General features: G+C 57.1%; 4 protein-coding genes across 4 annotated transcripts; 3 read left to right on the forward strand and 1 right to left on the reverse strand.

Annotated features, from left to right (window-relative positions):
- Nucleotides 1–2,204: 2,204 nt before the first annotated feature.
- Nucleotides 2,205–4,255, forward strand: EsH8_III_000779 (FAD-binding oxidoreductase; the record flags this gene model as incomplete). The annotated part of the gene is made up of 2 exons (XM_083262504.1): nucleotides 2,205–2,298; nucleotides 2,361–4,255. 2 exons carry the CDS (start codon nucleotides 2,205–2,207, stop codon nucleotides 4,253–4,255), a joined length of 1,989 nt encoding a protein of 662 aa, XP_083122991.1.
- A 736-nt stretch (nucleotides 4,256–4,991) lies between these two features.
- EsH8_III_000780 (SKIP/SNW domain-containing protein) lies at nucleotides 4,992–6,782 on the forward strand (the record flags this gene model as incomplete). Its single annotated transcript, XM_083262505.1, has 2 exons — nucleotides 4,992–6,557; nucleotides 6,615–6,782. The coding sequence occupies 2 exons, from the start codon at nucleotides 4,992–4,994 to the stop codon at nucleotides 6,780–6,782; spliced, it is 1,734 nt and encodes a 577-aa protein (XP_083122992.1).
- Nucleotides 6,783–9,595: 2,813 nt separating this feature from the next.
- EsH8_III_000781 (concanavalin A-like lectin/glucanase domain-containing protein) lies at nucleotides 9,596–11,240 on the forward strand (the record flags this gene model as incomplete). The annotated part of the gene is made up of 4 exons (XM_083262506.1): nucleotides 9,596–10,193; nucleotides 10,254–10,307; nucleotides 10,363–10,409; nucleotides 10,470–11,240. The coding sequence occupies 4 exons, from the start codon at nucleotides 9,596–9,598 to the stop codon at nucleotides 11,238–11,240; spliced, it is 1,470 nt and encodes a 489-aa protein (XP_083122993.1).
- Nucleotides 11,241–12,253: 1,013 nt separating this feature from the next.
- EsH8_III_000782 (translocation channel protein TIM22) lies at nucleotides 12,254–13,015 on the reverse strand (the record flags this gene model as incomplete). The annotated part of the gene is made up of 3 exons (XM_083262507.1): nucleotides 12,254–12,610; nucleotides 12,735–12,830; nucleotides 12,947–13,015. 3 exons carry the CDS (start codon nucleotides 13,013–13,015, stop codon nucleotides 12,254–12,256), a joined length of 522 nt encoding a protein of 173 aa, XP_083122994.1.
- Nucleotides 13,016–13,049: the final 34 nt, after the last annotated feature.

The raw sequence follows: 13,049 nt of genomic DNA on the forward strand, positions 1-13,049 counted from the left end.
GGTCAGTCTTTCCCATGCCGGCCAACCGACGTGCAGGAGGAGTGCGACGACTGGGTAATTAGCGTGAGAGAAGAGGGGTTTCGGCCTGCAGTCGATGCTACCTCGCTGAAGAACTATCGTTCTCGAATCCTTCCTTGTCCCTGCCCACAACAACGCATACCAGACAACAGAGGTGTGGTGTCGTGTCGTCGAGACAGACGCTCACTAAGCTTTTCTGTGGTCAGGAGCTTGGGTTCGGCAAGTGGGCACAGCCGAAACGTAACTCGTGGATGCAGTGTAGTCGGGACAGGCTTAAGCTTTCATCCCAAGGAGAAAAGGGATGACGCGCTCTTTCATAAAACCTACTGCGTATATCCGTACAACTGGAGCAAAACGAAACAGCCGGTTCGCGCCCGCAACATGGACAATCCCATTCTCAAGACAGCAGGCGACCCGCCTCGCCTCCCCTTGGGACACGACTGAATCGCTAGTGCGATTCCCACCTGGCCGTATCTTTCTCCAGCAGGGAGTGGTGATGCCTTGGTCACAGGGTGCCTCGTCTCCCAGCGGGCTGTGCTGTGTGTGTCGTGCGAAAAGGATTCGGGGACTTTGGGTAAGGCCGCCAGAACCATGCCACCATGCTTGCTAGAGGCCGCATCTGGCAAATGGCCGGGATACCGTGGGCAAGTGATCATCACCCCTGCAACGAAGAATATATTGCGTATGCAAATCTCCCATACTATACACTAGTCCGTAGTCACGTAGTGTAGGCGAGTAGATACCTGGTTGGCATTGCTAGTTAGTGTTGGCCCTGTGGATCGGGAGGCGAATAACAAAACGACCAAGTGGACCTCGTGGAGTAGGAAGAGGAAGGAAAAAGAAATGTGTGTTGCAGAACCAACAAGTCTTGCGCGAAAAAAGCAGGAAAACCTGACCGGCCCAGCGCCGCTCGGAATAGCTTGACTCGGTCGAACACACACACTCTCTCTGCACACCTACTACGAAGCACAGACGGTTCATCCAGTGTCCAGCATCAGCTGATATCTTGCCCACCAACCTTCGATACGACGCATTCGGGTGCGAATTTCCAAAGCTGGACTTACTCCACCGGCCGCCCTCCAGCGCACTGACGCCGCGGCCGGCGAGCAAACCGAGGAACCGACTGACCGGGCACCTCGCACCGGCCAGAGCATCCTCTCCACCTCTCCCAGAAGCCCCAGAAGTCGGCCGAGACTGTAGCGACATGCAAGGGTTGGGACTGTTGCCCCCCTGGGGTGCCGGGCCTGCCATCTCAGCGGCCAAGGCTTCAAGCTCCAGGCCCCGACAGTCAACGTCCAGCCACTCAACGGGCGTCTGTCTGTACTGAACCCTTGCCCGTACCGACCATAAGTGGAGATGAAGCTGCACGTCGTTGGTGGAGCCGTCGATGGGGGGAGAGCGAGGGTCACCAGATCTGGCGTATGCCCTCCTCCTTGTTCTCTCTGCTTGTCTGGGCTTGTAAGACTCTGCCATCACAACGGTCCTGGGCGCTGGGCACTGCAACCTCGCCTCTGGATTCTGCTCTCCTTCTTACCTCCCACCCCCCGACCCATCATTTCCCACGAGGTATCCGTAAGCATTGTTCATCTCCCTCTCGGAGGGTCTCTGCGGGCATTGCTCAATGCCCGCAATCAGACACTCTGATCATTCTGGGGCCCTGGCGGAAGATGCCTGCGGCGTACCCGCCGCTATCTGTTGCTTTGGGGGCCTCGCCCGTCGATAGTTAACCCTCTTCGTCTTTGACCCTCGTCTGGTTTCTGTGAGAGGTATGGTTTTGGAAGAGCCCTGCAAACATTGCTTCTCGGCCGTGGATGCTTTGCCCTACGACAACCCGTATTAAGGTAATACCTCCCGGTCGTAGAACAGCACTATTGCCATTCAGCCCCCACTGCCCGCCACTATCCTCGCTGTCCCATCGTTCGATTCCGTAGTTGGCATAGCGAGCCCATTTCCGTGTTGGTTGTGTTGTGCCCACTGCTCCGGGTTGTCCTGCCGCCGTCTAGCCGTCCAACGGTCCATAGCTCATCTCCGTCTCCACGCCGCCACCCCCGCTGCCGCTGTTGGCGACCATCGACTTTGGCAGGTTTTACATATATTTGAAGCGCCTCTCCCCGACTCTGTGATCGACCTTCTCTCCCCATCCGTCCATCAGCAGCATCACTCGCGTCTGATTCCACGTGGCAACCATGTCTTCGACGCGTTCTTTGTTCACGGCGGCTCTGCTGTCCGTCGGCCACTTGGTTGCGGCCCAGACCATCAATGTCGACGGCGAGGAAGTTGGTGAGTGCGCCTCGAAATCGGCACTTTTCCTCTCTGCCTTGACTGACCAACCAATTCTCTAGCTGCCAACGCCTCGACCGTTGCCCCGGCCGCCGAGGTCGCTGACGTCTCTGTCGCCAGCACCGCCGCGGGTCTCTTCGAGCAGGAGAAGGTCCAGCTGACTGATGCTGTTCTCGCCAACCTCACCGCCCTTGAGCTGTCCAACATCTCTCTGTTCGGTTTCGAGGACTCGTCTTCTTCTGTTGAGAAGCGATCCATCTTTGGCCGATGCAAGACGTATCCCGGAGACTTCCTGTACCCCATCGGTCTGGTCTGGAACATCTTCGACCTCCTGCTCGGTGGTGCTCTTACCAAGACCATCCCCGAGGCCTCGGTGTGCTACGATGACTTTGGCAACTTTGACCAGGCCAAGTGCGACTTCTTGACCGCCAACTGGGTCAACGGCTCGTACTACCACACCGCCGACCCCACGGCCATCAACGCCATCCTCTTCGAGGGACTGAACTGCGTCCCCCCTTCGATCAACGTCGGCGAGACCAGCTGCAAGGTTGGCGGCCTGCCTTCGTACGTTGTCGAGGCCACCACCGTCGCCCACGTCCAGCTGGCTGTCAACTTCGCCCGCAACCTCAACCTCCGCCTCGTCGTCAAGAACACCGGCCACGACTTCGGTGCCAAGTCTACCGGTGCTGGCGCTCTGTCCATCTGGACCCACAAGTTCAAGAACATTGAGTTCTTCAAGACCTACAAGCAGGGCTCGTACAACGGACCTGCCTTCAAGCTCGGCGCTGGTGTCCAGGCCTTCGAGATCTACGAGGCCGCCAACAGGTACGGCGTTACTGCTGTTGGTGGAGAGGGCCAGACCGTGGGTGTCATGGGAGGCTATGTTCAGGGTGGCGGACACAGCCCGCTGAGTGGCCTGTACGGCATGGCTGCCGACAATGTCCTTTCCTTCGAAGTCGTCACTGCCGATGGCCGCTTCGTGACTGCCAGCGAGTCTTCGAACCCTGACCTGTTCTGGGCTATCCGCGGTGGCGGTGGCTCGACGTACGGTGTCGTCACCTCTGCCGTCGTCAAGGTGCACCCCAAGCTCAAGGTCACCACCTTGACATACGCCTTCTCCTCCGGTGGCAACATCACCAACGACCAGTTCTGGGCCGCCCTCCGCTACTACTTCGATGGCTTCATCGAGTACGCCGTTGACAACGCCCACTACGGATACTTCCGTATCCAGAACCTGGGCGGCACGTACGCCACTGACATGGGTCCTTGGCTTGCTCCCAACATGACCGAGGCTCAGCTTCGTGAGATTACCGCACCCCTGTTCGCCAAGTGGGCCGAGATCGGCGTCAACGTCGAGCCCGTTTTCACCGAGTATGACAACTTTTATGATGCTTGGGCCAACTCTTTCCCCTTGGAGCCCTGGGGATCGAACGCCATCCGCCAGGCCAGCCGTCTCTTCCCCAAGTCTAACTGGGAGGACGAGGCCAAGCTCAACGCCACCTTCGATGCCATCAAGTACGTCGTCGAGGATGGTGGCTACATCGTTGCCTTCAACATGATGGCTGCGCCCAAGACCGGCTACCCTGACAATGCCGTTAACCCGGCATGGCGTGAGACTGTTATGCACTGCATCAGCGCCACCTTCTGGGACCCTACCGCCGAGGAGTCCGTCATCAAGGCCGCTAGCGACAAGCTCACCTTCGACTGGACCCAGCGCTGGCGTGACGTTTCCCCCGGTGCTGGTGCGTACATGTCCGAGTCGGACTACATCGAGCCCAACTTCACCCAGGCTTTCTGGGGTACCAAGTACGAGAAGGCTCTCCAGCTCAAGAAGAAGTACGACCCCAACGACGTCTTCTACGCCCAGAACGGTGTCGGCTCTGAGAACTGGGAGATGTCGGAGATGATCCTGGGTAACCTGCCCTCCCAGAACAGCAAGTTGTGCCGCAAGCAGTAGGGAGTTGTTTTGTAATTGGACCGTCTACGATACCAAGTCTGGTGTCTTTTAGCTTCGCTGTATATATTGCCGCTGTACATAGAGTGGCCGGTGTTGTGTACCAACTATATCCTAAAACGTAGATGATCATTAGACGATCTCACGATGCATCAGAATAGCGAGTTTTTACTTCCTAATATACATACAATACTGGGACTTTCAACTTATGGAACGAACAATGTGATGCCGAGGAAAAGTGACTACGCTTCTGCGCCAGAATATCAGCCTTGTCCCATCTCTGCCCGCTACAAAATAGATGGAGGACGGGTTGACTGCTCATGTTGGCGTGTGGGATGACCCCGTAACGTGTACGAATTGAGTCTCGTCAGCTGCTAAGAAGCTCGACAACATTATGTCAAAAGCCCGTAGAGTGTTGGATTGATCGTCCAGACAAATTGAGAGGCTATGGGTTTGTGGAGGGGATGGGCAAAAGATGCGAAGGCTCGGTTATGCTTACAGTGTGGTTCCCCTTGATGTTGCCAATCCAAGTTCAGATTGGGCCAGCACTAAGAAGCTAAGTCAGTGCGAAAGTCGCGGCTGCGAGAAGGCGTAGAGGTACGTACTGGTATTTTCGCGGGACCCGCTTTGAGCTCCGCGCTAAGCCGGAACGGAACAGGCGCATAACCTGCCTTGCGAATTTCAAGGTGACATTTCCCAAATTCTATCCAAACACAGCTTCACCAAGCAGCTATCCATCATGGCCTCGATCGCGGCATCTCTGGCGTCGGCCCTCCCGAAACCCAAATACACCGGCGAAGATGAAGAGATTCCCTCGCGCGCACAACAACGCGGTCCGCGTATCGTCGGAGCGGGCCAGCTGGACGAGACGCAGATCGTGCTGAAGAGATCCGGCCCTCCTCCGTACCAACAGCGATCGGGATGGCGACCGCGAGGGCCCGAGGACTTTGGAGACGGCGGCGCGTTTCCCGAGATCCCGATTGCCCAGTATCCGCTAGATATGGGGAAGAAGTCCGCGACAACGAGCAACGCGCTTGCCATCCAGGTCGACGGCGAAGGCAAGCTTGACTACGGCGCCATTGCGCGTCAGGGCCACAACGAAACCCGAATCGTCCACACTTCGTTCAAGGATCTGATCCCCCTTCGCCAGCGCGCCGACGCGGGCGAGATTGATTTGAGCCGGCCGAGTCAAGACGAGGTGGAAGCGACCGCGGAAAAGACGAAGAATGCTCTGGCAGCGCTGGTCAGCGGCGCCGTCGCCGCCCAGAAGCCGAAAACTCTCAGCGTTGGGCAGCGCAAGGATCCCACCTTCGTGCGATACACGCCGGCGAATCAGATGGGGGACAGCTCCAAGAAGCAAGACCGTATCATGAAGATTGTCGAGAGACAAAGAGACCCGATGGAGCCCCCCAAGTTCAAGCACAAGAAGATTCCTCGCGGACCGCCGAGCCCACCTCCTCCAGTCTTGAGGTCGCCGCCACGGAAGTTGACGGCCAAGGACCAAGAGGACTGGCGCATCCCCCCGCCGGTCTCCAACTGGAAGAACCCCAAGGGCTTTACTGTACCTCTGGATAAGAGACTAGCAGCCGACGGCCGCGGCCTTCAAGACGTGGCCATCAACGACAAGTTTGCTCAGTTTTCCGAGGCGTTGTACGTCGCAGATAGGCACGCTCGCGAAGAAGTCAAGCAGCGCGCCCTTATGCAGCAGCGTCTGGCAGACAAGGAGAAGGCACAAAAGGAGGAGAACCTCAGAATGCTGGCCCAAAAGGCTCGCGAAGAGCGGGCGGGCGCCGGCAGACGAGACTCGAGGTCGCGATCGCGGTCACGGTCAGGCAGCTACAGCGGCTCCGACTCGGAAGACTCCGAGGGTTCAGAGGACTCCGAGATCCGGGAAAGAGAAAAGGCAAGGAAGGAGAGGATGCGCGAAGAGGAAAGGAAGCTTCGGCAGTCACGCATGGGAGCCGAGAGGAGGGTTCAAGTCATGGCGAGAGAGCAAAACCGAGACATCTCGGAAAAGATTGCGCTCGGCCTCGCGAAACCCACCCAGTCCAAGGAGACCATGTACGACTCGAGACTGTTTAACCAGACTAGCGGCTTCGACAGTGGGTTCAACGAGGACAACCACTACGACAAGCCGCTTTTTGCGGCGCAAGACGCCATCAGCAGCATATACCGGCCGCGTGCCAATGCGGACGACGAAGAAGACGAGGCCGCGGGTGACAAGGAGATGGCCAAGATCCAGAAGACCAGCCGATTCGGCGAGGCTCTCGGCAGAGGGACGTTCAAGGGCACAGAGGATGTCGAGGTAAGCACAACAGCTCGGATGAAAGCGAAGAGTCACGCTGACAGGTTTATCACACAGGCAAGAGAGGGCCCTGTTCAGTTTGAAAAGGATGCGGGTGACCCTTTCAACGTTGACAAATTTTTATCCGAGGTAGAGCAGAGTTCGTCGACCAAGAGAGGATACGGACTTAACGACGAGGACTCCAGGCAGCCAAAGCGGGCTCGAGTAGAGGAGGACGAAGACTAAAGAGCCCCATCCGACACTGGGAAGGTTAGGTTCGTTGCAAGACGGGGCGGGGCTTTTGGCTGGCATCGAGATGGCGACTCCATCCATGGCATTAGAAACAGCGCAACAAACAAGAATGCAAACGCTCAGGTATTGCAATGCAGGGCATAATGCAGAAAAGTAATTCGACGAGCTCTGTACAGAAGTTGGTGCGAAGTTCATGGGAATATTTCGGATGATTGCGTAGTCTCGGCAGCTTTTCAGGGCAGGCCGTGAGAGCTGACAACCGACTCGTGAATTCGCAGCGACGCTCACGGTTTCAGAGGCTCGAGATTCATGCGGTCTTGGTTCCTCTGCCTGTACGCCCACCAAGCCAAGGCCGAGAACCGGACGAGGCGGACATTTGGCATACGGGCGACGGCTGGCTTTGACAGGCTTGGGGTCGGTAAAAGTTGTCAGAGTGCGTGTCGGCGACGTGACAGTCGAGGTCGCCAAGGGGCCCGCCGCGGGCTGCTATTGGCGCTCTTGTTCGAGAGCAGGAATTTTGAAGACATCGGGCGGAGCAAGCAAGGGATGGTGTGGGAAGGAAAAGTTGAGACGGAAGATCAGGCAGGGTGGGAAACATGGGAGCTGGAAGGCATTGGACGTTCGGGCCTATATTTATGGACCCATAGCCTTGGTTGATGGGTTGTTGAAACAGTTGCAGCGAACGTTTTTTTGGTTAAGCTCTGAGCCGGGGACTTGCCATACCTTTAGCCAAGGGGCCAGTCAGTGCCGGGGACGTTGTGATGCGATGACAATGCGATGATTGCTGCTTGAAAAAGGGCGGTGGGGAGGGGTGGAGAAGGAGAAGAACGGAGGTGCGAAGAGAGTTGGTATTTGAAGCATCGTGAGTTCCACGAGAGTAACTTATTTTTATACGGCAAATCGGTACACTTTTCTGATCCAACGACACGAGTCTGCAAGGGGTTATCGTACCAAACACGCACAACGCACACACACAAACGCAAAGTGTCAGGCTCGTATCTATGCTTTCTCGTCCTGTTCACAAGCAGTTCCAATGCGACTCGGTGGAAGTTGTCGATTACGTCAGTCATGCCCATTTCCATTGAGTTGCTGATTGCATAGGGAAACACATCGAACACGGTTAGGATTCCGAGCACGTTAAAGCACAAATCAACACGAGAGGGTTGGCCTTTACAGTAACCGGGCCCCATCTCGGCCGAAGCATAACGCAGGAAAAGAGATCGGATTGTCTAATCGGGGAGTGTGCATTATGCCAGGCAGTGCTTTCGAGGTATTGCATTCCCCAGCAAAGCCAATGCACTTCAGGGCATCAGGGCGTCCAACTTGGCTTCTGCTGCCAAGCCCTTTAGTGCGAGTGCGAGTACTCGATCCCCCAAGCCGTGCCCCTTCTCTGATACGGTACGCGCGGCCAAGGCGGGCAGCCTCCCGCCGCCAGATGCCCCCAGCCGCTATGAAGAGGAGGCGGAGCGAAGTGTTAGTGTTGGCCGACTAGAGGCGGCTGCTTCGTCCGACATCAACCTCACCCTTTCTTTATCCTGTGACTTTGGATTATTTCTTTTTGCTGCAGACACCTGCCAACATCGCCGAAAATCAAGACAAGACGCCGTTTGAGAGCCGAGGGCGGTGGTTTGAACTCGCTCGCATTCGTTCAACCCATCTTCCCCCTTGCCTGGCATCTGGTCCCCATCAGCTGCTCTCTGCTGAGCCCTGTTCTGGATTCTGACCCTGACTAACTAACTCTGACTCTGAACTCTGGACGCAGTGCCGATGACCCTGGCCCAACCCATCCGTCCCATCAATGTTTCTCGTCTCCTCGACCCTGCAAGTCGCGACGGCACACTGCGCGCCCACTTCAGATGTTCCGTCGTCGTTCCCTTTTGGCACTTCCTTCATGCCCGAGTGGTGCCTCCGCCCCCAGAGCATGAACAGCAAGAATCTTCCCAGACACCACATCCCCGGACGCACCGGCCAGCCATCAGAGACAGCATTGACAGAACTTGACTTTTGCGATGCACCTCAGGTCTGAGTCGGACCCGCCCTTGCTTTGCCCTGTTTGCTAGCATCTGCCGCCTCCTTCGGCGCCGTCATCCATGTGCATCCGAGCCCGCACTTGGCATGAGGTGGAAGTGCCAATCGTTCTCTTGTTTCCTATACCCAACCCCTGACTTATGTGATTCCAGGGGATCCTCCATAGCTCGGACGCACCTCTAGAGTTCAAATGCCAAAGTTGGCAGTTGGCAGTTGGACGTCGAGCAGCATGATGTATCATGTCTCGCCGGCCTTGTCGCCGAAGCTGTTCATGAGGAACCACGATCGATGCTTATTTCTCCAGGTTTCCCACCTCTCTGGCCGGGACACTCCTGCCCTCCCTCTCTTTCTTCCTTCATCTCTTCCCTATCGTCTGTCGGCTGCCCTTGGCGTTTGCTACTACCTTCCTTTTAATATCTCTCTTTAATTTCACTTCATACCCTCTGAGAGGACTGCGCCGCTTTTTCACACGCCGGCTCTACCAACTGAACTGGCCCTCGCCTTGCCCCTGGAGCAACCGTTCGTAAATCAGCACACCACGCCACATTAGCCCGAGGTTGGCACAATAATACGAAGAATCCGCGCCCTACACTTGCATTCGTCACTCTGAAAGGGGGGAAAAACGCATTGCAATACCCTGCAGACCAAGTCGGGCTACCTCTGCTCCGCTAGTCGCAATTGGACCGGGTTTTGTGGTCCACCCGCATACGCGTACATACCACGTATGATAGGCGTAGTCGTCACTCTGCTAAATCGGGGGGCGTATCAGCTTGGAGAAGATGGTTCCAAATCTGGGGCCAACTACTTCGCTCGGCTACACTCCGTTTGAGTACTGGAAGGGTCCGAAGCCTGTCATTCCCAGACCAAAGCGCAGATCAAGAGCCATCGCCCTCGATCTAGAGCCGCTGCTTCCCACCCCCACCCCGGCACCGAAGACTGGCGCTGCCGTGACATGGCCCGGCCAGCGACCTCCTGCAGGCGTCTTCGTGGCGCAGCCAGGCACCTTTACCGTATTGCCCAATAATGGCAAGACACCCTTTGCGGAGATTCTGGTCGTGCCGCCAAAGGTGTTAGTCCACCCACTTTTCCGAGACGAGATAAAGACCCCAGACTGGCCCATGGCATTTTCTCCGTATCCCGATTCCATGAAAGACTTTGATTATAACGACAATATGGGCGACTACGGATTTTCCAACGAGCGCCTCGGCCAGAAGATGGCGTGGTGGGATCCGCGAGGATGGACGAAGCGCATCTGGGCGGGTGTCGGAGGCGCCGTCGTCGTTATCATTGTCATCGTCGTTGCCGTCGTCGTCACGCAGAACAACAAGAACAAGTACCCCGACTACTCGAAGCTGTCATACACGCTGAGTGACACATGTACGGAACCGTGCTCAGGGTCGTCCCCCGTCGCACGAGCCCCCGGCTGATGATGACCAGACTCTGGAGAGGACTTCTTCGACAAGTTTGACTACTTCAACACATATGATCCAAGTGTGTCTCGTTCGCAATCAACTGCCTGGCGCAGTATACTAACCGGGCCGGACAGCGGGGGGAATGGTGCACTACGTCGGCAGCGCTGAGGCCGCAACCAGGGTACATATCTCCCGTCTTTTTTAATGTCCAGAAACACCAGCTGAGTGCAGCTCGTGAAAGAACCTCACCTACGCCACCTCGGACACGGCCATCTTGAGGGTTGACCACACCACCGGCAACACCTCGACCCCCGACGCCTCGACGGGCCGGTTCTCCGTCCGCGTCGAGTCCAAGACGCAGTACGACAAGGGCCTCTTCATCTTTGACGTGAAGCACACCCCTTACGGCTGCGCGAGCTGGCCGGCCCTGTGGTTCTCCGACCCCAACAACTGGCCCGACGCCGGCGAGATTGACGTGATGGAGGCCATCAACCAGGGCACCGACGGCAACGCGATGACGCTGCACACGACCTCGGGCTGCACGATGGACGTGAAGCGCAAGCAGACAGGCACGACGCTGCAGACGGACTGCAAGAACTCGACAAACGGCAACGCCGGGTGCGGCGTCGAGGGCACCGAGTCGACGTACGGCACGAGCTTCAACGACGGCGGCGGCGGGTACATGGCGATGGAGTGGCGCGACGAGGGGATTCGGGTGTGGCAGTTCGCGCGGAGCTCCGTGCCGTCCGACATCACCAACAAGGCGCCCGACCCGAGCGGCTGGGGCACCGCCATGGCCGACTTCCCCAACACGGCGTGCGACATGAGCTCGCACTTCAAGAACCAGTCGCTCATCATCAACATTGACGTGTGCGGCTCGCTCGTCGAGGCCAAGTACGCCGATTCGGGATGCGGAGGGACGAGCTGCTCCGACTTCCAGGCCAACAACCCGGACGCCTTCAAGACGGCGTACTGGGAATTCGGGGCCTTCAACTTTTACACGGCCTCGTAAGCCCCTTTTCTTTTTCGTTTCTAAATTTTTTATTCTATCTTGGTCGTAGAGCTAGACGGAGAAAAGGACAGGGTTTTTGGGAAATGAGAAGGACAGGGCTGTGTATATGACATGAGATGAACAAAGGTTGCCACCAAGGCAGGAACCGGTGTGGCTAGGATCGCTACGGACCGATCCATGAATTTTGACTTCATAGAGCCAGCGAGCCTTTACTTTGATTTTGATTCTCGTCGGGAGAAGGACATTTCACGATTATTGAAGGTTTTTTTTCTCTTCTACGAAATAAAAGTTTACGGTTGAGATTCTCGTTTCTTTCGACTAAACGGGCGAGGGCGATTGAGAACGATTCACGGTTAGTCTGAGAAGTGAGTGTTGGGCGTCAACGGCCGAGTACTCTTCATGCTCCAGAAAAGTTTCGGTCCGTCTATATTACAATTTTATTTTCGGCTGAAGACGGGGACGGGTGGAGGGCGAGGCGGGGGCGCCGCGTCGTGACTGAAAACCCGCGCAGGGGACGGCTCCCCGCCGCCCGTCAGCCGACGTAGTAGGTAGGTAGAGAGAGTTGTATGTGTACATGCGTGATTCTACAACAGAAGCCCCCCTCTGTATCCCCGATCTCCTCTCCTCATCCGCCTCTGCCTCTGCCTCTACCTCTGTCACAAACCATACCAGAAGTGGAGAGATTGTGGTCTATATATCCCCCTCCGGGGGCAGCCCCAAATCCCGAGACGGGGGCCGCTCCCCGGTCCGTAACGCCGTGCAATGCAAAAAAAAACAAAAATAGCTTGCCCCCATCTCCTTTTGTACAGAACTTGCGTGCGTGTGTGTTGGTCCTACTGCAAGAGGTGGTTTTGTGGTTCACCCCTCGACTCGGAGAGGGCCCAGCCGGCCCAGAAATGCTTTCCCCTATCCGGGGTCACTCCAAAGGCCTCTGTATGCCCTTCCCTCACCGCCAACCCCCTATTGCTTCTCCTTTTTTCGTACACCGCTCGCCGCTCTCCACCCATCCGCGCCTACTCGTCCTTAGGCTGCCGCATGTACGCATCGATGGCGGCGCTGAAGGCCGCAAACGCGACGCACCCGCCCAGCGCGGCCTGCGGGCCGGCGTTCTTGGCCAGGATGCCGCCCGTGAGGCACCCCGCCGCGACGCCGTTGCTCAGGTCGTTCTTGGCCCGCAGGCCCTCGATGCCGCACTCGATGCCCGCGAACAGCGCGCCCACCTTTCCAAAGTTCTTGGCCATGCCGTACGACCGCGTGCCCATGTCCTTGAAGCCCACCTTGAGCTGCTGCCGCAGCGGCAGGTCCGAGATGGGCGTTGTCGTCGTCTGGCCGGCGACCGTCGCCGTGTGGAAGGGGGTGTCGTAGGACATCTGCACAAAAGGGAAGGAGATAAGTCAGTTACTGTTCTCCCCCTATTTTTGGATTCCTCTTCCCCATCTCCTTCTCTCTCCTTCTACTCAGAGGGGGAATGAGGTGGGGGGACGAGCAACTTACAGATGCCATGAACATGCCGAACAATCCACCCATACCGAAACCCATGACACCGGACATGATGCTCTTGGTGAAGCAGTTCTCCATAAAGTTGGTCATCTGATTGGCCGTCTCGTTAGCAACGTATTCTTCCTACTCCGGCCGAGCTCCCGCGCACTGCCGCCGAGGTGGCGGCAGCGGCAGCGGCGGGCTCGTGGGTTTCTTCTGCGACGTACCGCCTTCATCTGAGGGTCCGGAGGTCCCATGGCGCCTGCGACGTCGCCTTGCGGCGCTTGCGGGGGCATCTGATCGCCGCCGGGGAAAGCCATCGTTTATTTA

This window comes from Colletotrichum jinshuiense, chromosome 3, assembly GCF_051148585.1.
Source record: "Colletotrichum jinshuiense chromosome 3, complete sequence".
NCBI classification, from domain to species: Eukaryota; Fungi; Ascomycota; class Sordariomycetes; order Glomerellales; family Glomerellaceae; genus Colletotrichum; species Colletotrichum jinshuiense.